This window comes from Salmo salar, chromosome 22, assembly GCF_965601325.2.
Source record: "Salmo salar chromosome 22, fSalSal1, whole genome shotgun sequence".
Lineage (NCBI taxonomy): Eukaryota > Metazoa > Chordata > Actinopteri > Salmoniformes > Salmonidae > Salmo > Salmo salar.
The window spans coordinates 17801425-17827023 of NC_138312.1; the positions used below are offsets into that span (position 1 = coordinate 17801425).

Consider the following 25599-nt stretch of genomic DNA (forward strand, 5'->3'; position numbering starts at 1 on the left):
AGATTAACGTACTTTGGTGCGAAAAGTGCAAATTAATTCCGGAACAACAGCAAAGGACCTTGTGAAGATGCTGAAGAACACCATCCCAACCGTGAAGCACGGGGGTGGCAGCATCATGTTGTGGGTGTGCTTTGCTGCAGGAGGGACTGGTGCACTTCACAAAATAGATGGCATCATGAGGTAGGAAAATTATGTGGGTATAATGAAGCAACATCTCAAGGCATCAGTCAGGAAGTTAAAGCTTGTTTGAAAATGGGTCTTCCAAATGGACAATGACCCCAAGCATACTTCAAAAGTTGTGGCAAAATAGCTTAAGGACAGCAAAGTCAAGGTATTGCAGTGGCCATCACAAAGCCCTGACCTCAATCCTATAGAAAATGTCTGGGCAGAACTGAAAAAGTGTGTGCGAGCAAGGAGGCCTACAAACCTGACTCAGTTACACAATCTCTGTCAGGGGGAATGGGCCAAAATTCACCCAATTTATTGTGGGAAGCTTGTGGAAGGCTACCAAAAACATTTGACCCAAGTTAAACAATTTAAAGGCAATGTTACCAAATACTAATTGAGTGTATGTAAACTCATGACCCACTGGGAATGTGATGAAAGAAATAAAAGCTGAAATAAATCATTCTACTATTATTCTGACATTTCACATTCTTAAAATAAAGTGGTGATCCTAACTGACCTAAGACAGGCAATTTTTACTAGGATGAAATGTCCGGAATTGTGAAAAACTGAGTTTAAATGTATTTGACTAAGGTGTATGTAAACTTCCGACTTCAACTGTACATTGTCAACTTTTATTCATAGGCTAGGTTGTCACAACCTCATGATGGGTACAGGGAACATTCTAGCATCATGTAGTAGCCTAAACCTATCGATGTTACATTGAGCTGGGTGAATGGAATATGAATGGCAGTCATCCAATACGCTGTAATAAAAAAAATCTAATCCTCTAAATGGCACCGACCACCACTGATGTATATTAGTTAATATACAGCACCAACTAAATAAATATCAGATAAGGTCCATCATCTACTGCCTGGACTTTTAAGCCTGAGCATCTCTCACTCCACAATCTTAGTCATAAAGAACAGGCAGCTCCTTGCAGTCTACTAAATTATCAAATCCTTCTTTCCTAAGCAAAACACCATCAACAACACAGAATGCCTCAAGGGCTAAGACTAAGGTTGGAAATGTTTTAAAGATGTGTACAGAGAACGGCACCATATTATCATCGTAAACAAATAACATGTATCTACCACCTCAGTCATACTATATGGGAGATTCATGCTTCAAATACCTCACACATTTAACATGGGGTCCAGTCCTGGAGTTGAGATGGTCCTGTTTGCGCATACTAGTGTGAAATTCCCCTTGTGTGACTTGACATTGATAGACACAGAGGAGCCTCTTAAACAAACAACTGACACAGTAATGATTCACTGTCCATTGACACTGAAAGTCTGACCCAACCCATCACAATAATCCACTCCAGTCCTAGTCAATCGATTATTCTTCATTTAACTTCATCTGCACTCAAGAGGAAATCATGTTATTGACCAGAGGGAGGTGGTGTACCAAACTTCGACCAAAATTATTAATAATGTGCCATTCAATTGTCTAAAAACATGGGGAAAAGGGGCAAGACTGAGAGATTAATAGGAAAAATGGCGAGACAGACAGGAACAGTTGGGTGTCCACTCCAAACAGGAACCGTTGGGTGTCCACTCCAAACAGGAACCGTTGGGTGTCCACTCCAAACAGGAACCGGTGGGTGTCCACTCCAAACAGGAACCGGTGGGCGTCCACTCCAAACAGGAACCGGTGGGCGTCCACTCCAAACAGGAACCGTTGGGCGTCCACTCCAAACAGGAACCGGTGGGTGTCCTCCTGGAGGGAAGGGGGTGAGTTGATGCCTGGAGCCATAAGGCAGGCACGTCATCTAGGAATGTTTTCTTCCACACAAACCAAATAATACACACACAGCACAGAAAGGCAGTGTGAGCAGCTAGATCTCTACTTTCCACAATCCGTTTAGAAAGTTCATAAATAATGAAGGTACGTTCATAAATAATCAAGGGAAACATGGCATGAGAGGGATGAGGAGCGGGGGAGCTAGTAAAATACAACGGGACTCCTATCTCACTGTTCTGGATTTACTGCCTTTTGAACCTAGAACCAAATAAAGCCCACCTGAAAGGACTACTGATCCCATGGTGTGAGTCAGAGGTAACTACTGGCACATCTGGAGGGCAGATGTGTTCAGAGAAACAGGTACAATAACTCAGCACTAAGCTCACATTCCTGAGTGAATCCTACGGGAAAGAAAGAAGGTTTAGAGGAAAATCATCAGTCAGACCAAGTGAGGTAAGAGACAGTGAGATGAGTGGGATGATCAGAGAAACGAGAGGGAGTGAGTATTGACAGTTTAAGAACCAGATGGACACTTGGGAGACCCGGCTAGAATATGCTAGGAGGGAGAGAATGGTTATCGTGATACAGATGAGCTGTGGAGAGAAACACGCTGATTAAAACATGAGCTGTGAGCGCAGGCAGGTAGCCCCTGTGCAGCTCGCGTCACACGCATGCAAAATGTAAATCAGCCAGGAGTTTAATATTCAAGTCCAGGGGGGCCACATAGTCAATGCTGCAGGGCTGGCCTCTCTTTCTCTTCTACTATGTCCACACTCACAACACCACATATCTTTACAAGCTTAGCCTATTATTTGATAATATTCACAGGCCGTATAGCCCCACCACTGCAGGGCAGGCAAAAATTCATCACAGCTCAGTAAACAATGCGTCATTCCAGCCCATTATAGATACTAAAATGGTTTTCTTCTGTAGTTTGGATTGTCCAAATACATATTCATTTGCATATTTTCATGCATACTACTATGAATACTGTGATGTAGGCTACTATATCTTTGCCAAATGGAAATGATTTCTTATTTGTAGGAACCCAATGCTTTGATACCATATAATGTTGATGCTACTAGCAGAGAACCAGAGAAGAGAAGCTGAAACGTGTCCTTGGCTCCAGTGCAGATAGATCGGTGATGCTACAGTGACACACTCAATCCTGGTGGTGGCTATAACCATTGTTTACACAGCTGCTGCCTGTTCCTGTCATGAGTTGTCAAAGGACACAAACTCACCTCAACAGATATGCTATGAATATATATACTCAGCATCAGAATTTAATAATAACTAACCAATTGTATTTTTTTTTTAAACGGACCAGCATCCTTCTTTAAAAAAAATTATAAGCGATCTCTCTCATAAGTAAGCATTGCTGTATCAAACAGATATATTGAATTTACCTGCTCTCTTCTGTAGCTCTGCCACATTTTCTCTATGTTCATTTGTGTAACTTTCCTGAATTGACTTCCGATAATAATAGTATAGTAAGTATGCAGTACTCCTGGAGGACAGTTATGGAGACTAAACCATTAGAAAGTTAACAATATAACAGAGGAAATGTCCACACCTGGGAAGGAACTTCAATTAAAAATGCAGAGTTTGAAATGCATATATCTTACCATATGCATTTTGGCCAAAAATATGTTTTCCGTTAAGTTCATTTTATAGTCATTTTCATTTGCGTACCCCTCTAAAGGTCCCTGACTCCTGTTGCTTTTGCAAGAGATACACTACATGACCAAAAGTATGTGGACACCTGCTAGTCGAACATCTCATTCCAAAATCATGGGCATTAATTTGGAGTTGGTACCACCTTTACTGCTATAACAGCCTCCACTCTTCTGGGAAGGCTTTCCACTAGATGTTGGAACATTGCTGCGGGGACTTGCTTCCATTCAGCCACAAGAGCATTAGTGAGGTCGGGCACTGACGTTTGGCGATTAGGCCTAGCTTGCAGTCGGTGTTCCAATTCATCCGAAAGGTGTTCGATAGGGTTGAAGTCAGGCCTCTGTGCATGCCAGTTCTTCCACACCGATCTCGACAAACCATTTCTGTATGGACTTTGCTTTATGCAAGAGGGCATTGGCATGCTGAAAAAGGTTGCCACAAAGTTGGGAGCACAGAATCGTCTAGAATGTCACTGTTTGCTGTAGCGTTAAGATTTCCCTTCACTGGAACTAAGAGGCCTAGCCTGAACCATGAATAACAGCCCCAGGACATTATTCCTCCTCCGCCAAACTTTACAGTTGGCACTATGCATTGGGGCAGGTAGAGTTTTCCTGGCATCTGCCAAACTCAGATTCATCATTCGGATTGCTAGATGTTGAAGCATCCCTCCAGAGAACGCGTTTCCACTGCTCAAGAGTCCAATGGTGGAGAGCTTTACACCACTCTAGCCGACACTTGGTATTGCGCATGGTGATCTTAGGCTTGTGTGCGGCTGCTCGGCCATGGAAACCCATTTCATGATGCTCCCGATGAACAGTTATTATGATAACGTTGCTTCCAGAGGCAGTTTGGAACTCGGTAGTGAGTGTTGCAACTGAGGACAGACAATTTTTACACGCTATGTGCTTCAGCACTCGGCGGTCCCATTCTGTGAGCTTGTGTGGCCAACCACTTCGCGTCTGAGCCGTTGTTGCTCCTAGACGCTTCCACTTCACAATAACAGCACTTACAGTTGACCGGGGCAGCTCTAGCAGGGCAGAAATTTGTTAGAAAGGTGGAATCCTATGAAGGTGCCACGTAGAAAGTCACTAAGATCTTCAGTAAGGCCATTCTACTGACAATGTTTGTTTATGGAGATTGCATGGCTGTGTGCTCGATTTTATACACCTGTCAGCAACGGGTGTGGCTGAAATAGTCGAATCCACTAATTTAATAGGGGTGTCCACATACTTTTGTATATATAGTGTAAATTGATATTGATTGTTTATTCAGGTGAGTCAAGGGACTCCAAGGGAAAGTAGGCCTATACTTGTTTTGGCTCTAACTGTTCTCCTTCTATCACAACAATATCATTATTTCCTAATCTAATGCCAAAGGATGAAGATCAAAGACGTGAAGTCAAAAAAAGCTATATTGGTGCACTAAAATTCGTAATGTTTTAAGTACACTCTTTGAAAAAAGGTTTCCAAAAGGGTTCTTCGGCTGTCCCCATGGCATAGGAGAATCCTTTTTGGTTCCAGGTAGATCCATTTTTGGTTCCAGGTAGAACCCTTTTAGGTTCTAGATGGCAGCTTTAAGAGTGTAGACAGAGGGAGGGAAGCCATTTCGTTGGGGGGGGGTGGTGAGTGAGGCGGTGAGTGAGGCTTCGATTAAAAAAAATATATTGTAAATACAGTCTTCAAGATTTATTACAGTCATTCTGTCTCTCATTCAACAAGCTGCACCTGAACAGCCAGCCACCAGCTGGACCCTGTGGAGAGATTATGGAGGGTGAGGTGACCTTCCAATATGATATCGTCTCACTCTCTGTACCTCCCTGAACTACTGATTATAACATGCTTATCAGCAAGACCTAGAGCAGTTTAGCACATGGTGGCCAATCCTATGGCCAGCGCAGTATTCCCATTTTGAAATCCTGCTCCCTTCCCTCTGCCCTTGATGGCTCGCTACCCTACACAGATCTGAAACAACAGTATAGGTGAAAGCAATCTGGTGATTCCTCCCACTACTAGATTTCTGGTAGGTTCAAGGTATAACAGAATGTAATAAAAAAATGGAATGTGGCCATATGTCCATGGAGATTATTACTATACTGTTTTCCCACATGAAGGAATCTCTGTATCTATTCGAAATCCTTGCAGTGAAAATGTTTTGTCCTAATCCCCAAGCCCTTTATATTGGTTCGAATCCTCGCTGTTGGATGAGACAGAGACTCATTGACACATCACAATGTGTATGATACAAGGTAACACTTTCAGCACTTTCACCTATCCAGCTGAGTCTGGATCAGTATGTGAGTGGGTGGGACCCAAGAATATTATTGTGTAGGCTACATTACACAGAGTGTACAAAACATTAAGGACACCTGCTCTTTCCATGACATAGACTGACCAGTTGAAAGCTATGATCCCTTATTGATGTCACTTGTTAAATCCACTTCAATCAGTGTAGATAAAAGGGAGGAGACAGGTTAAAATAAGGATTGTTAAGCCTTTAGACAATTGAGACATGGATTGTGTACAGAGCCTTTGGAAAGTATTCTAAAATAATAAAAACATGTACTCAGCCATCTACACACAATACCCCATAATGATAAATGCTCTGGATCGACGTGTACGACAGCGTGTTGAAGTTGCCGCCAATATCCAGCAACTTCACACAGCCATTGAAGTGTGAAAACATTCCACAGAACACAATCAGCAGCCTGATCAACTCCATGCAAAGGAGATGTGTCGGGCTGAATGACAAAAACGGTGGTTCTGATCCACGGCCCTTTTTCTTTAAGGCACAGTGCATTCAGAAAGTATTCGGACTCCTAGACCTTTCCACATTGTTACATTGCAGCCTTATTCTAAACTGGATTAAATAAATGTTTCCTCAATCCACACACACACACACTAACCCATCATGACAAAACGAAAACATGTTTAGAAATGTTTGCACATTTATAAAAAATAAAACCGAAATACCTTATTTACATAAGTATTCAGACCCTTTGCTATGAGACTCGAAAGTGAGCTCAGGCGCATCCTGATTCCATTGATCATTCTTGAGATGTACATGATTTGTCCAAAATGTGGAAAAAGTCAAGAGGTCTGAATACTTTCCGAAGGCACTGTATGTGTGCCATTCAGAGGGTGAATGGGCAAGACAAACGATTTAAGTGCCTTTGAACGGGGTATGGTAGTAGGTGCCAGGTGCACCGGTTTGTGTCAAGAACTGCATGCAATGGTTCTGGGTTTTTCACGCGCAACAGTTTCCCGTTTGCATCAAAAATGGTCCTCCACCCAAAGGACATCCAGCCAACTAACACACACACATGGACGCAGCGGTCTAAAGCATTGCATCTCAGTGCAAGAGGTGTCACTACAGTCCCTGGTTCGAATCGAGGCTGTATCACATCCAGCCCGTGATTGGGAGTCCCATAGGGCGGCGCACAATTGGCCCGGCGTCGCCCGGGGTAGGCCGTCATTGTAAATAAGAATTTGTTCTTAACTGACTTGCCTCGTTAAATAAAGGTTACACACACACACACACACACACACACACACTGACCAAAAAGTTATTTTGTTGGCATTTACGTATGTCCCCATTACCAGTAAAACATAAACAAAACCTATTTCTTTCACTTACTAGCTGTTTCGCTGTTCAGTCATTTCATTCTCAACCAGGATTTCATCATACATATCAAGCAGTGAAGTTTCAGCTCTGTCTGTCCGTGGCCTCTCTTCCTCGGTACGCACTGTGCCCATTTCCATCTTGTCCAGCTGTGTATGTAACATTTCACGTAAACCCTGTTTCTTGTCTGCATCGAAGTAGCGGTCCTTGTACATAGCATCGAGCATGGTGGCGACACAGTGAAGAGAGAATGCCACCGAATCGCTTGTTCACAGCCTGTCATCAGTTTTGTTGAGCAGGCGTTTCAATGCCATGGCAGAGGGTATCACATCTGCTGCAGACACAGTTGATGAGCTTATTTCTCGAGTCAGTTGTTCGAATGGACCTAGCTAGTGTGTTCATGTTTCCAAGTTTCAAACATGTTCTCAAATGCATTGAAATGGCAGCAGCGGTATGACAACCAGCACATTCATGATCATGAAATACAACTTTCCTCAGTATGAAATCCTCGATGACCCACTGTGCTGTCAGACTCAGCATGCTCATGGGGCTGATATCGCTGGTCCAAATGTCAATCATGAAGCTAATAGCAGTGACGCTCTTACTGTGTAACTCCGGTAGGGCAACATCTGATAAATAGCTCACTCGGTAACTTAGTGTGTACCGGTGCTCGACCAGTCGGCGAAAGCCAACATTACCCACGACAGAGAACGGTTGATTGTCAAGGGCAATGAATTCCATTATCTTGGCGTTAATGGATTTCGCCTTTTGAGTTGTCTCGCTGAAATTGTCTTACTCTTTCAAATGACTGCTCGACTTGGTGACTGCTCGATCCACACAGCAGACATTGTGGGCTAGGTTAGGAATGCTGTGTTGCATGTGTAGCACTACATTTTACGTGGTGTCATTACGTCATCTACCTACGTTATATAGGTATGCACGTCAGCTTTGACATCGGTTTTGCACATCGCCGTTAAACTAGATATCGGGCCGATGTCGATGTTGGCATTTTTAGCTAATATCGGCCGACTCCGATATCTTCACCAATATATTGTGCATCCCTATTAGGAAGGTGTCCTTCGTGTTTTGTACACTCAGTGTATGTCTGGTAGCTGATAACTACATTCATGGAACATCAAGCCAGCTGCTCAAATCCTGTCAGTCCGTTCCAGTTCAACATCCAATAAATGGCATGGACATGGTGTCTCCTTGGCGTAACAGCCAATTATAATGTTTGTGTTCACCTGAGTCTGAAAACTCAATTTCCACACATTGTGAAGTGGAATTGACTGTACACAAGGTCAGAGCATGCTTTATAGAAAAGTAGAATGATAATTATACTTGATTTATATGAAACAATGACATGATGAGGGGAAGAAGGCCAAACCAACCTGCAGCTCTAGTTAACTTTGAAAACTGTGCACAAACGATACTCCTAGACAAGCATTCGAAAAGGTTTACTGTCTTCCGCCCACTGATTTCCAGACCATTCTTTAACTTCATGGATGTACTGTGACATCCTCTAATGGTCATGCTCAATGAACTCAAAGACCATGTGAAAAGGATAACTTCTAAAGTGACCAGTGCCAAGCATCACTGCATTTGCAACAATATAGAAAATAATTTTCTGAGAACACTGCAGTGTTTCCCAGACAGACCAAAGCGGCAGCAGCAGTGAATTACCCCGAGGCGCTGTCCGGGTGAACAGTACCTCAGATCCTGGCAGCTCTGGATATCCTTGTTCATGAATGTTTTTATAATAGTGTTAATATCAGTGCCGGTCAATGAGTGTGGGAACATGCACACCCTACAGACCTTGTCTCTAACAACTCCACTGTTAAAGCTGAAATGATAAATATAAGTAACATAATTAACCATCTTAAAGGTTTAGAAAATATACAAATATTTATCCTAAATATATATAACATAATTAACCATCTTAAAGGTTGAGAAAATAAAGAAATATTTAATTATGTTGGATAGTCAGACAATAACTGGGACAGATTACATGAAAATTGCTTTTGAGAACAACAAGTAAAGGCTCTAGGTAGTAACTGTATAAACTATTGATGGGCCCAGTGTATGTATGTATGTTCCATATCATCATCATATGCAGCAACAGCTCAAGGACATTAAAGCTCCCCCATCATACATGTGCCTCAGTAAATCCTACAAACATAGAATTTCATAGTATTCAGAATAAAATCTTGATATCTTTTTGGAATTTAGTATGTGTCCAACATGATATGGGAATTCATCAATGTGTCATGAGGAAATGTCAAAATGTAAGGTACAACCAGAAGAAATCACAACCCAAAACAGGCAGATGTTTTGGTTTTTCATGTGACAGGAACACAGTGGGGAAGGCTACAAAAATATTACAGTAGCAGTGGTGAGGTTGTTGAATAGAAGATATATAATTATGAAAAGTATATTTCAAAAAGAGCATGCTACATGTGGCCACCTCCCCATTCAATTAAGCCCAGCTTAATAGGCTAAAAGAGCAGTTGCCTACCCTACATCTGCATAGATGCTGCAGATGGACACATTAGACTGGTACAGCCTAATCAAAAACAGCTGTGGGTTGATGAAGGCATCTCATATTGCATTGCGTCAGGAAAGACTTTTAATGCACGTTTTTGTTGTAAAGCAATTCTACAACATGATATTGCAGAAGGTTTTACTTGCCTGAAAGGGAACCCCGTGATGACGAAGATTTGAATCTCAAATTAATTAAGACGTGCCATGAACTCATGGCTTGAGTATAGTATTGGCTATAGGCTAATATTTTCCATGATGTACACTTGCCTATACTGTTACAACGAAGAGGACATATTAGAGCCTATAGAATCCCCATCACTGGGAGTATGACCGGTGTGTGCGGAAGTCTCCATGATGCTGTTCAATGTGGTAACGCCACGGGAGACGGCCCGATCAAAGCGGCCGATCTTTGACTAAAATGTTACAGTGGAGCAATCAATGGCCCATTCGCTACAATTTCACGATATTCTTCTTCTGCTTATCCAATGTGGCTCCATATTCCAATTGAAATGCATCAGCTGCCCCTTTCTCGCGCGTCTACAACCCCCATTCTCCCTTGCGTCAACGCCTTCCGCATCTCAAACGTGAAATCTGTCTTCACGGAAAAGGTTGTCCTACCTAGTGCAACCGACAAGATATAGAACGTTTTGAATAGCAGGTTTCATATCACACAGACCTATTAGTATAATGTCACTGTCGGTCATGTTTCAGAATTAAATAAATACCTGCGTTTTGCAAGCCTACATTTCCAATCCGTGGCGCGCTCCGTGTCGTCCTACATTATAGCCTATACCGTTTGCTAAATTCACAAGCCATGGTCACCACACCTTGTATGTAAATTAGTAACGTGCTCAGTCCTTGATAAAGAACCAAATAGGCTTGTAGCTAGAATACCTCGTTTTTATTTTCATACGGTCCTTCACTGCCTCCTGTTGTAGCCTAACTGACATTTTACAATTAGTCCTATCCTGATAAAAAAAAATGTATTTGCCCTAAACACTATATAAATTCGTATAGTGAATCACAGCCACAATACTTCTCATATTTTCATCATAAACCACCACTTTATTTATTTTTTAATAGGCTTTATTATATCACCAGATTTTTCCCACTTTACAGATGCATATTTCTCTACGATACCAACAGTTTTAAAGAAACCATATGGAATAACTGCCTGAAGTAGAAAAACAAAAAATACACTGACCAAACTCATAGGAATAGAATTCACATGCTTCAAACAAGGGGCAATAACAGGATTTTTTTCAATCATGATAGAATAATTTCGGGGTTAATTTAAAACAAATTAAATACAAATATTACTTATGGAAATGAAATGTTTTCAAAAATAGCTGTACAGAAAACAAAATAGTGCTTACATTTTAGCACATCTGTTTTTTTCAGATGTGAATATCTGAAAAGTACATCTTCAACAGAGACCTGACTGTAGTTACATAGCAACGTTTCCATGAGCACTGTGAAAGATACAGCATAACATGCTTAATTCAAATCAAGCAAGCCATTTGGCTGTGGTTCTCTTCAGATGATGATTGACAGTGGCAATAGGAAGATAATGCTTCTGAAAATTATCACAGTCTGTCACCCTCTAGAAGAGGTTCTGGAAGCCCTTCTCTCAAAACAACAACATTGTGTTAAATAGTTGACAATGTGATAATCCCATCACAGGAGGTTGGTGGTACCTTAATTGGAGGAAGGGCTCGTGGTAATGGCTGGAGAGGATTCAGGGAAACGGTACCAAACACAGGTTTTTGATGCCATTCCATTCGCTCCATTCCGGCCATTATTATGCACTTTCCTCCCCTCTGTAGCCTCCTGTGAATCCCATCCATGTAGGTCTTCATTTGGGGCATTGGTTTCACATACTGATGTGCAAATCAATGATCTAATCAAACAATACTCATGTGCTAATGGTCAATAACTTGTCTGGAGGTTTCTTACTTTCCCAAGATAATCAGTGGTTTATCTACATGAGGAAATGTGGACGCACTGACCTTCCACATCGAGCACTAAACAGGAGAAAAATAAACAGGCCACACAGCTCACATTGGACTTCAGAGAGCAGCTGAAAGCTATATCTGTATTTTGTACTAGTTCTCCAATCAACCTGAACACCTATTGGGAAAAAAGCAGGCTTTAAACCCTCATGATTTGTACATTTATTTGTAAGACAGACTAACAAAATGGGAAATAAAAAACACTTTCCTCAATTTCTTAACAAATATCATTGCAAAGTCTAGTGGTAAAAGCGTAAAATACTAGACAGTCCTGGTTGTCCATCGCCAGCAGACTTGAGATGTTCTGTAAGGGCAGAGCTGTGATGCTCTGTACTGTGACACTGCTAAGTGCTGGTGACTCTTAACCCTGCGCTGCGGCACCAAATGTTCATAAGGCCAGGCACCACAGGCTGAAATGACATCACAGCATCTACCTATCCATTTTTAGATTTGTTGGTATTTTGGTCCATTAATATTAGTATTTTCAAAAAGTAAACAAAAATGACAATCTTGATAAACTAAAGAAAATATGCATTACTATCATACTACAGTCATCAAAATGTCATTAATATGAACCACTTTAAAATGGACATACACCCATAATTTCAAAGCCCACTACATTAGATTACACAATTTATAAGCCCATTTCATAGAAAATGTAAAAAACTGAACTATATGTAGTAACTTACTTTGAAGAGATGGTGATTGGGTCTAAATAGGTGATTGGTAGTCTAAATTCAGTGTACTTGTCTTTAACTGCCAATTCCGAAAAGTCAAGACTCTTCCCACACGCCAACTTATTTCCACCCGCTTTAGAAGCATCTGTATTCACCAAATAGTGAACCTTAGATATATTCTCATACTTGCCCAGAAGGAATTGTAATTTTTTATTATTCTCAATTATTTTTTTATGTGCCAAAATGCATTTTACTTTCATGTCTTTAGTATTTTACAGATACAAATATTTAAAAAGTATTTGTCCACAATGCACTGAGTAAGTCCGGTCCTGGAGTGTCTTAACAATATGAAACCAAAAATATTTAGGCTGACTTAATCCAGTGTCCAGACTTTTTTTGTGTGGGATATGCAAATATGCACATATTTAATGAGATGTAACCTAATTTGTATAGTTCAATAAAAAAAAAAAATGGAAAATGTAATACAACAAAATATTATTTGTGTCTACATTCAACTGTAGAAAGTTGATTGTGATATGATTGGGGGGGGGGGGGGGATCCCTATTACGGTGTGGCGTCTGGCCTTAATAGCTGCAGGATAAGGCCTTACACCTCGCACAATGCTCTGTTTCTTTAAGTACCAGAAAGTCACAGGTTGATGCCCGCTCAATGATGATTGGAGCCTGGCTGAATGGCTGCTCCTTGGTCGGGACCCCCTGGCACAAATTGTACTTCTCCAGATCCAGGAGCAGGTTCGCCACCTGGGGCACAGACGTCAAGCAGGATGGGTGAGCTTCATACAGCGGGTGGGTGAGGAGCAGCGGCTGGCCCTGTACACAGATCTGATAGTAGAAGCTCGAGTCAATCTGCACGGTTGTGTCCACCATGTGGGAGAGCTTGGAGCACTGCAGTAGCTGTAGTGTCGGACCCTCCACCATTATGGCAAACCAGAGTGTGGGGAGTGCAGAGCTGTGAAGGGACTTCAGTAGCTTTAACAGCTCATGTTCTTGGTCGATCCCACTTGTTCCTGCACTGTCAGCCAGACTGAAGATCTGGGTGATCTACACAGAACATAATAGGGGTAACAAAATACAGTTGGAATCAATTCCACTCCAACTCAAGTCAATTACAGATTTACTTTCACATGAAATATCCAAGCATAATTGTAATCCCTAACTTCCTGTAGTTTGAAATTGAAAGGTAATTATTGGCCTTAAATATCAGTTACGATGTTGTAAAGTGTACTTATGCACGAAAGCAGGAAGTGGTCACTTACCATAGGTGTGACCTCCACTTCTGGCTCCCCAGACGGCATTTCTACATTTGTGTCCACACTTGGCCTTCCTCCGTTCATTCCACTCTGTCTGTCCGGAGCTGCTGAGGACGTATTCTCAACTGGTGGTCCAACATATTTCACTGCGGGGTCTGCCGGTTTGAACAGTGTGCAATACTGGGCAATAAGAAAGAAATACACCATTACACCATACTCCAGTCTAAATATTAAAAAGGTAAACACTGAAGAGCTTAAGAGAATTTCAATAAGGTAGAGAAGGGTGACTCACTGCTGGAGAACTTATAAGGTTGAGGATATCTGGGACATGGTCCAGAAGTGAATTATTTTTGACAATTTCCACAGTCTCTTTGTGAGCCTGTAAAATATGAAAAATCTGTTGAAAATATTGCGCATTGGAAAGATAAGAGTATTTTTTACCAATATAAAATGCCAAAAGACAAATGCCACAAAAGTAAACCTAAACAAAAGCTTAAAGGGAAAAGCCATTGCATTTTGCACCATCATGATGTGGCCAGTGACACTTTGCTTCTTGAAAGTCCTAGATCTTGAAAACCTGACTGCTGACATATAAACATTTTTTTGGGGATCAACAGTGGACTAATGAAAAAAATAAAATAAATAAACACCAAAAGATAGGTTTGAGTGGATGTTCTCTTTAAGGTTGAATCCAAATTGATTCCAACCTGGACTGTCGGTATGTGGTTTCTGAAGTTCTCATCCTGGGGTTTGCTGGGAAGCATAGGGCGCCAATGTGCCTACAACAATAACAGACACAATTAATGCACGTATCAGTATTTGCATGGAATCCTGTACTCAAGACAATGTGAGGTTAAAATGGGACAACAATAATACAACTTTTTAAACACTGCCTTTCCCTATTGTGCCATCTCCACATAGCAGTACTCACTGTTTCCATGTAGCGATAATCCTCTTCTTCCTGCAGTGGCTCATCTTCATCATCAGTGAACTCCATGTCCACTTCCAGATGCGGTGTTTTTCTTTTCTTTGGGGTTGTCTTGCGACTGTATGTAAAGTGAGGCCTAGGCCTGCCAAGCTGCACCCACCCCTCTTGGGACCCAAAATCAGTCTGGCCCAACTGAAAGGGCAACAAGTGTCTCTGTCAAACACATACATACACATAAGAGCACCATTGAAAGCGTTGTTAGAATTCCATTCATGGCATAACAATGAGTACGGCCATTGCTTAATTCCAAACAGGGACTAATTCAAACGGTACTTTCAAAAAATATTTTCACCCTCAAAATGCTCATATGACTGACAATTATTTCAACATAGGTGAGTTATCAACCCTTACCATGGCTTGTCTCTGGCACTGCCGTAGACGGCACTTCTGTCTCTTCTTATTGCTGCCTCCAAACTTGGGTTTGTCTATGCAGAAATCACAAGTGCCACAGTCTGTCCTACTATTACAGGCTTCACATATCCCACAGGAGCGCCGCTTACGTTTCCTCACCCAAGCCTGAAAGTCAGAAAGATTATTAAAATGTTTTAAAAAAAGACAAATCATTATTTGTACTACCATCGTTAAATGTAAAAAAAATTAAAAAATCCAACAAGTAAATGTCACCGTCTAAATATTCAGTGGACCGATATAAGGTAGCTTGTTGGCCCAAACTGTGACCAAATTCAGATGGAGACCTCACTAGGAAGAGCAGGGTTTAAATGTGGGAGAGGTTGTAAGTGGCCAGCAGAGGGCACTCTTAGATAGAAGTGGGGTAAGATATCTTGAAGCAGAGCTCACCTCATAGTCAGCATCATCACCATCAAACTCTTCATCGTCATCTTCTATATCGACATTCACAGAGAAGTCCTCAGGGTCACTGTATTGAGGAGTGGAGTTCTGTGGGAATAATGAGATTTATCTATTCTGCCCTCTCCTCTTTATTCAATACCAAATCCAATTTTATTTGTCACATGTGCCAAATACAACAGGTGTAGACCTTACTGTGAAATGCTTACATACAATCCCTTAACTCTATTTTCTTTAACTGCATTGTTGGTTAAGAAAATATTTACTAAATAAACAAAAAAATAAAACAAAAAGTAAAAATAACGAGGCTATAAACATGGGGTGCCGGTACCGAGTCAATGTGCAGGTTAGTCGAGTTAATTTGACTATGTAGGTAGGGTTAAAGTGACTATGCATAGATAATAAACAGCGAGTAGCAGCAGTGTAAAATCAAAAGGGTAGCTGTGCCACTAGAGATTCTAGGTTCGAGTTCAGGCTCTGTCGCAGCCGGCCGCGAATGGGAAACCCATGGGGCGGCGCACAATTGACCCAGTATCGTCCGGGTTAGGGGAGGGTTTGGCTGGCAGGTATGTTCTTGTCCCATCACGCACTAGTGACCCCTGTGGCGGGCTGGGCGCAGTGCACGCTGACACAGTCGCCAGGTGTACGGTGTTTCCTCCAACACATTGGTGCGGCTGGCTTCCGGGTTAAGTGGGCATTGTGTCAAGAAGCAGTGCGGCTTGGTTGGGTTGTGTATCGGAAGACGCACAGCTCTCGACCTTTATCACTCCCGAGTCCGTATGGGAGTTGCAGCAATGAGACAAGACTAACTACCAATTGGATACCACGAAATTGAGGGAGAGGTTGTTGTCACATTGACGGAGAGGTTGTTGTCCTGGCACCACACCTGCCAGGTCTCTGACTTCCTCCCTATCGGCTGTCTCATCGTTGTCGGTGATCAGGCCCACCACTGTTGTGTCAGCAAACTTAATGGTGGTGTTGGAGTTATGCTTGGCCACACAGTCGTGGGTGAACAGGGAGTACAGGAGGGGACTAAGCACGCACCCATGAGGGGCCCCAGTGTTAAGGATCAGTGTGGCAGATGTGTTGTTGCCTACCCTTACCACCTAGGGGCAGCCCGTCAGGAAGTACAGGATCCAGTTGCAGAGGGAGGTGGTTAGTCCAAGGGTCATTAGCTTAGTCATGAGCTTTGTGGGCACTATGGTGTTGAACGCTGAGCTGTAGTCAATAAACAGCATTCTCACATAGGTGTTCTTTTTGTCCAGGTGGGAGAGGGCAGTGTGGAGTGCGATTGAGATTGCAGATCTGTTGGGGCGGTATACGAATTGAAGTGGGTCTAGTGTTTCCGGGATGATGGTGTTGATGTGAGCCATGACCAGCCTTTCAAAGCACTTCATGGCTACCAACGTGAGTTCTACGGTAGTCATTAAGGCAGGTTACCTTCACTCTCTTGGGAACAGGGACTATGGTGGTCTGCTTGAAACATGTAGGTATTACAGACTCGGTCATGGAGAGGTTGAAAGTGTCAGTGAAGACACTTGGCAGGTGGTCCCGCGCATGCTCCGAGTTCACATCCTGGTAATCTGTCTTGCCCTGTGGCCTTGTGAATGTTGACCTGTTTAAAGGTCTTGCTGACATCGACTACAAAGAGCGTGATCGCAGTCATCCGGAACAGCTGGTTCCCTCATGCATGCTTCAGTGTTGCTTGCCTCGAAGCGAGCATAGAAGGCATTTAGCTCGTCTGGTAGGCTTGCGTCACTGGGCAGCTCGCAGCTGGGTTTCCCTTTGTAGTCCGTAATAGTTTGCAAGCCCTGCCACATCCGACGAGCGTCAGAGCCAGTGTAGTAGGATTCAATATTTGTCCTGTATTGACGATTTGCCCGTTTGATGGTTCGTGAGGGTATAGCGGGATTTCTTATAAGCGTCTGGATTAGTGTCCCGCTCCTTGAAAGCGGCAGCTCTAGCCTTTAGCTCAGTGCAGATGTCGGCTGTAATCCATGGCTTCTGGTTGGGATATGTACGTATGGTCACTGTGCGGACGACACCGTCGATGCACTTATTGATGAAGCCGTTGACTGCGGTGATATACTCCTCAATACCATTGAATGAATCTCGGAACATATTCCTGTCTGTGCTAGCAAAACAGTCCTGTAGCGTAGCATCTCACCACTTCCGTATTGAGCGAGTCACTGGTATTTCCTGCTTTAATTTTTGCTTGTAATACAGGAATTAGGAGGATAGAATTATGGTCAGATTTGCCAAATGGAGGGCGAGGGAGAGCTTTGTATGAGTCTCTGTGTGTGGAGTACAGGTGGTCTTGAGTTTCTCTCTGGTTGCATATGTGACATTCTGGTAGAAATGAGGTAAAACAGATTTAAGTTTGCCTGCATTAAAGTCCCCGGTTACTAGGAGTGCCGCATTTTCTTGTTTACTTATGGCCTGATACAGCTCGTTGAGTGTGGTAATAGTGCCAGCATCGGTTTGTGGACGTAAATAGATGGCTACGAATAATACAGTTTTCATCTATATCTTGGTAGATAGTGTGGTCTACAGCTTATCATGAAGTACTCTACCTCTGGCGAGTAATACCTCGAGACTTCCTGAATATTAAACTTTGCGCACCAGCTATTATTGACAAATAGACACAATCCCACCCCTCATCTTACCAGAGGTAGCTACTCTGTCCTGCCGATGCATGGAAAACCCAGCCAGCTCTATATTATCCGTGTTGTCGTTCAGCCACGACTCGGTGAAACATAAGATATTACAATTAATGTCCCGTTGGTAGCATAGTCTCGATCGTAGATCATCCAGTTTATTTTCCAATTATTGCACGTTTGCCAATAGAACAGATGGTAGAGGCGGTTTACCCACTCGCTGATGAATTCTAGCAAGGCACCCCATCCTCGGCCCCCTGTATTTCCGTCTTCACGCGAATGACGGGGATTTGGGCCTGGCCTCGGGGAAGCAGTATATCCTTCGTGTCGGACTCATTAAAGAAGCTCTTTTCGGCCATGAGACGGTAGCAGCAAAATTATGTACAATATAAGTTACAAACCATGTGAATTTTTGTTTTTTTTAAGCCCCATTATTATTAAATTACATTCATAGTTTCCTTTGCATATTAAATGATTACTAAGATAAGGATTAGAGGAGTATTATTAGAGAGGGCTGGGTATTGTTACCTGCAATTCTCTGCTGTCAATCTGCAAAACAAATGCTTTACATTCAGTTATGGGAGCTTTTCATGGAGAGGTGAAGAGAATATTCCAAATTCACATGTGAACTTGTGGGACATACTGCTCTATACTGAGTAAGCAAAATATATATAAATAGACAATAGCCTTCTGCATTTGTCATATACATGCAAACTTGGATATGCTAGGTAATGGAGTTCTAGAAAATTACCTTAAAATTCGTCATGGGATAGGAATCCAACATTTGGGGACCATCGGGTTTATACTGAAATACACATACATAAACAATCAAAATAAACTACCACTTGGATTTCTTCAATCTCTGTCTGTTCTATGGTAAGTCTGTACCTTGAGGATAGGACATAAACATTTGCGTTTCCGACAGCGGACAAGTTTTTTGGTGTCAGGGTTCAGTGTTTTTTTGCAGTTCGCACAACTCCCACAATCTTCTGTGGTAAGACAAGCCCTACAGTTACCACAGGGAATCCACTAAAACAGACAAGAAGAATTCTGGAGTTAGAGTATTCCTATCCATTTAGACCTATGTTGATAAATCATTGTTTAACTACGTAAAACTGAAATAAGTAAAAGGGAAAGACTCAAAAATACAAAACGGGAAGTCAAGGAGCCTGCACGCATGTTAAAAACAGAAATGGGAGTAGTAGACTCGTTAGTTGAGGAACACTTGTTTACCTTTCTGAATCTTTGATAAAGTGGAATCTTGGCTATAGCTGGATTGTTGGCTAAAATCAAAGAGGGATACTGTTAACACAATATTAAACGTATACTTCATAAACAGTAAAAACAGGCACATTTACAATGTTTATAAACTTAAAACTATGTCAATTCTGTTCCTCTTTGAAACAAATTTGTAAAATGGTTTTCCTTTAATTGGATTGACATACCCCTGCATTTGGTGCAACAGGGATTCTTCATCTGCCTTTCATACTCAAAGCCTGTATATGAATTACCACAAATGGCACAGATGCTGAAATAAAGAGTATCGAAGCAAGTTACCTAAGGTACCAAGTGCATAATATCACAATCATCCTCAAGATATAAACATCAACCCCTTCAATCAGTCCCATGTATTCTTCGCTTATTTTACATTAAAAAAAGCTGTATCTCAGGGGAAAACACTCAAGCAGACATGCAAAAAAACATTTCCAATTCACACATGCGTATAATAGGGCAAATATAAGCAAATAAACAAATATGTACTGAACAAAAATATTAAACGCAACACGCAACAATTTCAATGATTTTACTGAGATACAGTAAATCTGTCAATTTAAATAAATTCATTAGTCCCTAATCTATGGATTTCACATGACTGGGCAGGGGCGCAGCCATGGTGGGCCTCAGAGGCAGAGACAGCCAATCAGAATGATTTTCCCCCAAAAGGGCTTTTTTACACACAGAAACACTCAATTTCATCAGCTGTCCGGGTGGCTGGTCTCAGATGATCCCGCAGGTGAAGAAACCGGATGTGGAGGTCCTGGGCTGGCGTGGTTACATGTGGTGTGCGGTTTTGAGGCCGGTTGGACGTACTGCCAAATTCTCTAAAATGACGTTGGAGGCGGCTTAAGGTAGAGAAATTAACATTCAATTCTCTGGTGGACATTCCTGCAATTCACATGCCAATTTCACACTCCTTCAAAACTTGAGACATCTGTAGCATTGTATTGCGAGACTAAACTGCACATTTTAGAGTGGCCTTTTATTGTCCCTTCACAAGGTGCACCTGTGTAATGATCATGCTGTTTAATCAGCTTCTTGATATACAACACCTGTCAGGTGAATGGATTATCTTAGCCAAAGGAGAAATGCTCACTAACTGGGATATAAACAAATTTGTGCACAAAATTTGAAAGATGCTTTTTGTGCTTATGGAAAAATGTCTGGGTTCTTATTTCAGGTCATGAAACATGGGACCAACACGTTACATGTTGCGTTTATATTTTTGTTCAGTGTATATATAGCCTAAATCATGATTATGTATGAGGAATGTGTTAAACTTAAATTCTCAGAGATAAAATTATAGGATAACATAGGAGCATTTGACTCACCAAAAGCAGGGCTCTGAACCAGCCATCCCATTGATGGAGACTGAAACTGACGATGCAGGGCTCAAGGGCAGTTTAGTTGCATTTTGCTTCATACCTTCCACATCATGAGCGACAGAAGGAGAACTAATCTTTGCGAGAGACGAGTTCGGTCTTGGGGGAGTGGTATGTTGGAGATCTTTGCTTGGCGTGCCCATAGAGCTGCGACTCAGAGGGGTCAGTCTGTGATTGGAGTCAGGACTGTCTGCCCGGTCCCCTCTGTCCTTCAAGCTGGACTCTGAGGAAAATCCACAGTCCACTAAGGGAGGAGGATCCTTCTGTATGTTCTAACAGACCACAGGTTGGAATAGACAAGATGGTAGTTGTTAGAAAATACATTCAAATTAGTGAAGTGAAAGAAAAGGTATAATTTCAAGTAGATACTGGGAGCTTTTTTTTTTTTATTATTACCGTCTTTCTCGCACGCAAGGGCTTGGGTTGTCCAACACCCCTGAACACCCCTGCTTTGTAATCAAACATTGTCATGTCCAGAGTATCTGCCAGGACTTTGGAAAGCTCAACCCTACTTCTCACACGCTCATTACTCGGACTTCAGGTTCACAGAGAAGAAGGGAATAAAGATAGTGTGATCCATTAGTGGCATCAATGGTTTATAAAGTTACCTTAAAGCATATAATACTGACAATGAAATGAATGCGCTGTGGGCCTGTATTATTAAGAAATTGGTTTTGCCGTGTTTTTATTTCAAACCAATGGCTTATTCAAACAGGTACAGCAAGTGAGCTCTCGTAAATAACAATGAACCTCATGTCATCAGACAATACCGATGGTTAAAAATCTAGACTGGCACTTGGTCTAAAAATGAACCGAGTTTTGCCAGAATGTTTTTACCTCATGTAATAAACGTCACTCTGGCCAACACTAGAACCTGAACGACGAACAACCGCTTTGCGCTTCCACCCCTTTCCAAGTGCCGGCCAGTCCTCCCAGCCCTCTTCAACAGTTACTCTTTTCTTCCGTCTATAAACAGAAAACCTGGCATAAAATAAAAACAAATGTCAGCAAAGTATATCAGCATAAGAGCATAAAACATACCAGCAGAGCATATCGACTGGCTAGTCTGTATAGTTTGACTGTCTACATATTTGCTACAAGAAAGAACATATGGGGCCCATTACAGAAGGTTGACGTTAATTTTGATGAATCTTGCCCTGGAGGCAGAACTGAGCAATTTCTGCTTGATAGGCCAGCTGCAAAGACAAAATTGTCTATATTGCAAAAAAATATGAAAATAAAAATGTGCTTTAGGTCTTAATTTAATGTTAAAATTTGATTGGATGACGTTGTGGCTGCGCCAGCTAACCTCCAGAACAAGATTCATGACAACAACAAAAAAACACTAAACTGCCCCAATTCACTGCCCCAGATAAATCCTTCTTAAAAAAGGTAGGGTACTTATGTTGGGGAGTAAATTAGCCAACTTCTGTATTGATTTATGGGCCCTAGAAATCCTGACATGTTTTAATAACATTGATACAACAGCAGTCAAAGCTAGTCAAATCAAGTGTCACATCTCACTCAACATACAGGTTGTTGCTATTGATTTTCTTCTCAAGGCCTGCCACGCTACCGCTCCTTTCACTCCCTGCAACACTCTCCTCTTCGGCATCCCCTTTGCCATTCACGCGTCGCTCCCCCATCGCAAGGCCCAAGTTCCAACCCTGTGTGTCATCTTCATAATTGTCATCCTCCAGGGGCTCAAACCAGTCTACAGGTTGTTCCTCAGCAACTCCCCCTGGGATCTTCTCTGTCTGCCCATGGCCTGTCATCACAGGAACAGAGGTGGCATGGTCCTGAATGTCAAGACTGTCCGAGGGAGCCAGGGCCTCCAGCGGCGATAGGACCTGAGAGGTCCTTTCCATCCCATTGTCCCCGACCTCAGTCCTCTCCTCCTTTTCTATAAGTATATCATTTGTAGGTTTGAGTACCTCTCCGTTTATCTCCATGTCTTCCTCCCCTGGCCCTCTCCCGGAACCTAGGTTATCCACCAGTCCTTCACTCATTTCTGGGGCTCTATACACTCATGAAGCCACAGGTCTAAATGTTCTCCAAAATGTTCTTGAACAATGACTTCCAAGGTTCACACATCCAAGACTTTGCATAACAATACAGAGGAGTGCTCACATCCAGTTGAGTCCTAGAGTAACTCAAGCATAAACTTTGCTTCTCTGTATATGTTATTGCGTTCCCACAGTGCTTCCCAAAACCTTCCCATTGATGTATAGGACCTGAAAAGACAAAGTTGAGAAATTACAGCATTGGCTTTACGCAGGCTTTTAGCAGAATTTCACATGGGTATACCCTGAATCAATGCATCCACATCATAACACCATCCCAATACAGTCAGCTGAGCTGTTCAAGAAGTTTCAGCCTAATCAAGCCACTGACATTAATCATGATACTTGCTTGACTGACAGTCTGCTATTGCCAGAGACTGCTACTCATAATATATTTGTCTTGACAGTCAGTTGTCCGGTAATTGAAAGCGTGTAAGTTTTGTTAACGATTAGAAACATCATGTGGAGATATATATAAAAAAAATAATTGGTACTTAGTTGTAATAGTAGTTTTTATTAGTTGTATGGCTATTAGTAGTTGCACCACAACTTTATTTTGTTAAAAATAAAAAGTATTAGTATTATTTGACAGTATTTGCCAATTATCGTTTCTACGGGTTTTTTTACACTTGAAACAAGATGGAGCATCATTCAAGCCATTGTATCTTCCATGTCAATTCCTAGCTACTGTAACGTTAGCTACAATAATCAAACCAACGTTAATCAATTAACTCTAACAATGTAAAAGTTAACTAATGCTCCTCTCCCCTATGTACTGATTATTTTAGTGACGGCGTTACCAGATATTATTTGGTAAGAACGACATAAGTGTTAGCTAGTAGCATCACACAGACAAGCTAGTTAACGTTAGTTAGCTAATGCTACCATACTTCGTCGCCTTTTGATTGTTAACTAACGATAGCTAGCTTGTTAACATAGCAGCTAACGTTAACAAGCAAGCGACAATACACGACCACCATGGCAAAAAGACTAAAGTCATTTCAAACACATTCACATATTAAAACCGCGAAACAGCTACCGAGATACCACAGACAAATATATGAAACATATTAGGGCTAGCTAGATAACGTTACCTATTCATATAATCGATGTTAGCGGAAGTATAGCTAGATGAGTTAGCCACATTAGCTAGCAAAAACGTCGTTAGTTGTTTATTGGACAGAGCTAACCCACCACTTGCGAGGAGAGACATACATGTGATAAATGGACGCAGCTCCAAAACAAAACGGCAGAAATATTTTCAAAACAGCATCAAATATCGAAAACTTACCATCGACGGTTAAGAACCGGAAACGACATGCAACATAACAGGAAACACAGATTAAACGCAAAAATGGATGCTTGGGTGGTTCCTATCCTCTACCCCTTACTATTTCTATTGCTACCGTCAGTTTACCCCTACCTTACCTTAACCTAAGACGGTGTGTATTACATTGACAAGACATTCGCGTGACCGCTACAACAATGGAAACTCATGTCCTCAAAGATGGAAGGCAGGCGGGAGGTGAAATCAGGTGGGACCATTCTAGCCAATAAGAGGGCAGATACTTATGTGACCAATGTGACCATATAGATAGATATTTGTTAATACAACCTGTATTTATTTTATTAACACTTTATTAACAACTATTAACACTGTATATAGACATATGACATTTGAAATGTCTTTATTCTTTTGAAACTTGTGTGAGTTTAATATTTACTGCTCACTTTTTGATTATTTCACTTTTGTTGATCCATTTCACTTGTTTTGGCAATGTAAACATATGTTTCCCATGCCAATAAAGCCCCTTGAATTGAATAAAAGACTCATCTTTGTATCTGTGACATTATAGCATCTTTAACAGCATGGGCAGGGCCAGAGACTCTCCATTTTAAAGTAGTCAATTTTCTTCTTCATTTGCTGATTGCTTGAAAATCATAGGAATAGCCACGCAGTTGACTACTTTGAAATGGTGGAACCCCTCAATGGCAATGTCCATGCTAAAACAGGTTATGTCCATGATGACTCAGTCCTCTATCTCCATGACAACAGGCATAACTCCAAAATAAAGTATTTTTTCAAAGTTGCCGAAATGCCACGTGCATCCACTCATAACAACCTAGCCATTACGAAACATCTATTCAACCAATAAGCCTCACGTAGAAAATTAGCAATTCAATGTATTTCTGCCGAAATTCGACACTCATTGACCTCCATACAAAAATTCCTCACTTCATAGGCTTATTTTCGTGGCCAGATTTTGGGCGGAGTTAAACCTCTCGCTTCGCTTAACCGAACTTCGAGTGGGGTGACGTGAGAGTTGGGACGTCTAGACGTATCCGTTTAGACGTATCCTTCCTCGCTCGCGTGAAACGCCTGCTTTTAGTAGCTAGTGCGTTTGTCTTTTTGTTGTTGTTGGTATACTGTGTTGTAAAGTATGACTGTATATTTTATATTTCTTAATAAAAAAAAGTATCTAGCTAACGACTACTAAACTAACTTGTCGTGTGAATGTGTGGAATATTCCATCTCATGACAACTTAACAGTTGACTGTGATAGTGCAGCTAAAGAGGTTGGGAACCACTGGTGTACCTGTTTCTTAGTGGGTGCATAACAGAATGACATTACACGTGGTGAGACAAACATCAAACCAAGATACAAAGCAAAATACTCCAAACAAATATAAATGCAACAGAAAATTATCAAC

At 41.7% G+C, this 25599-nt stretch overlaps 2 protein-coding genes across 9 annotated transcripts in view; both read right to left on the bottom strand.

Moving 5' to 3' along the window:
- The window catches only part of LOC106582873 (coiled-coil domain-containing protein 120), a 28096-nt gene extending 17474 nt beyond the window's left edge, over positions 1-10622 (bottom strand). Inside the window, exon 1 of the mRNA XM_014166441.3 lies at positions 10479-10622. The gene's annotated coding sequence lies outside the window, so the exon portion shown is untranslated. The remainder of the gene's footprint in view (positions 1-10478) is intronic.
- Positions 10623-11912: 1290 nt separating this feature from the next.
- LOC106582874 (uncharacterized) lies at positions 11913-24412 on the bottom strand. Of its 8 annotated transcripts, none has more exons than XM_045705158.2 (17): positions 24179-24412; positions 22358-23058; positions 21662-21805; positions 21221-21359; positions 20774-21096; positions 19610-19692; positions 19398-19447; positions 19053-19193; positions 18916-18969; positions 18693-18713; positions 15499-15597; positions 15052-15216; positions 14644-14832; positions 14420-14491; positions 14005-14091; positions 13719-13892; positions 11913-13503 (listed from the first exon to the last, which is right to left on the bottom strand). In XM_045705158.2, exons 2-17 carry the CDS (start codon positions 22831-22833, stop codon positions 13027-13029), a joined length of 2694 nt encoding a protein of 897 aa, XP_045561114.1. In that variant the 5' UTR covers positions 22834-23058; positions 24179-24412; the 3' UTR covers positions 11913-13026. The 8 variants fall into 8 exon arrangements, with proteins under 8 accessions (XP_045561114.1, XP_014021922.1, XP_014021924.1 ...); XM_014166447.3 differs by having other exon boundaries at positions 14363-14491; XM_014166449.3 differs by having other exon boundaries at positions 14644-14853.
- Between the last annotated feature and the right edge of the window lie 1187 nt (positions 24413-25599).

Excerpts from the sequence above, each read along its gene's own strand:
- LOC106582874 (XM_014166442.3), bottom strand. The coding sequence starts at position 22,833 with ATGAGTGAAGGACTGGTGGATAACCTAGGTTCCGGGAGAGGGCCAGGG. Across the intron at positions 21,360-21,661 it reads AGTGACGTTTATTACATGAG|TCCGAGTAATGAGCGTGTGA; the intron begins GTAAAAACATTC and ends GTGAACCTGAAG. Across the intron at positions 18,970-19,052 it reads GTTTATGTCCTATCCTCAAG|TATAAACCCGATGGTCCCCA; the intron begins GTACAGACTTAC and ends TGTGTATTTCAG.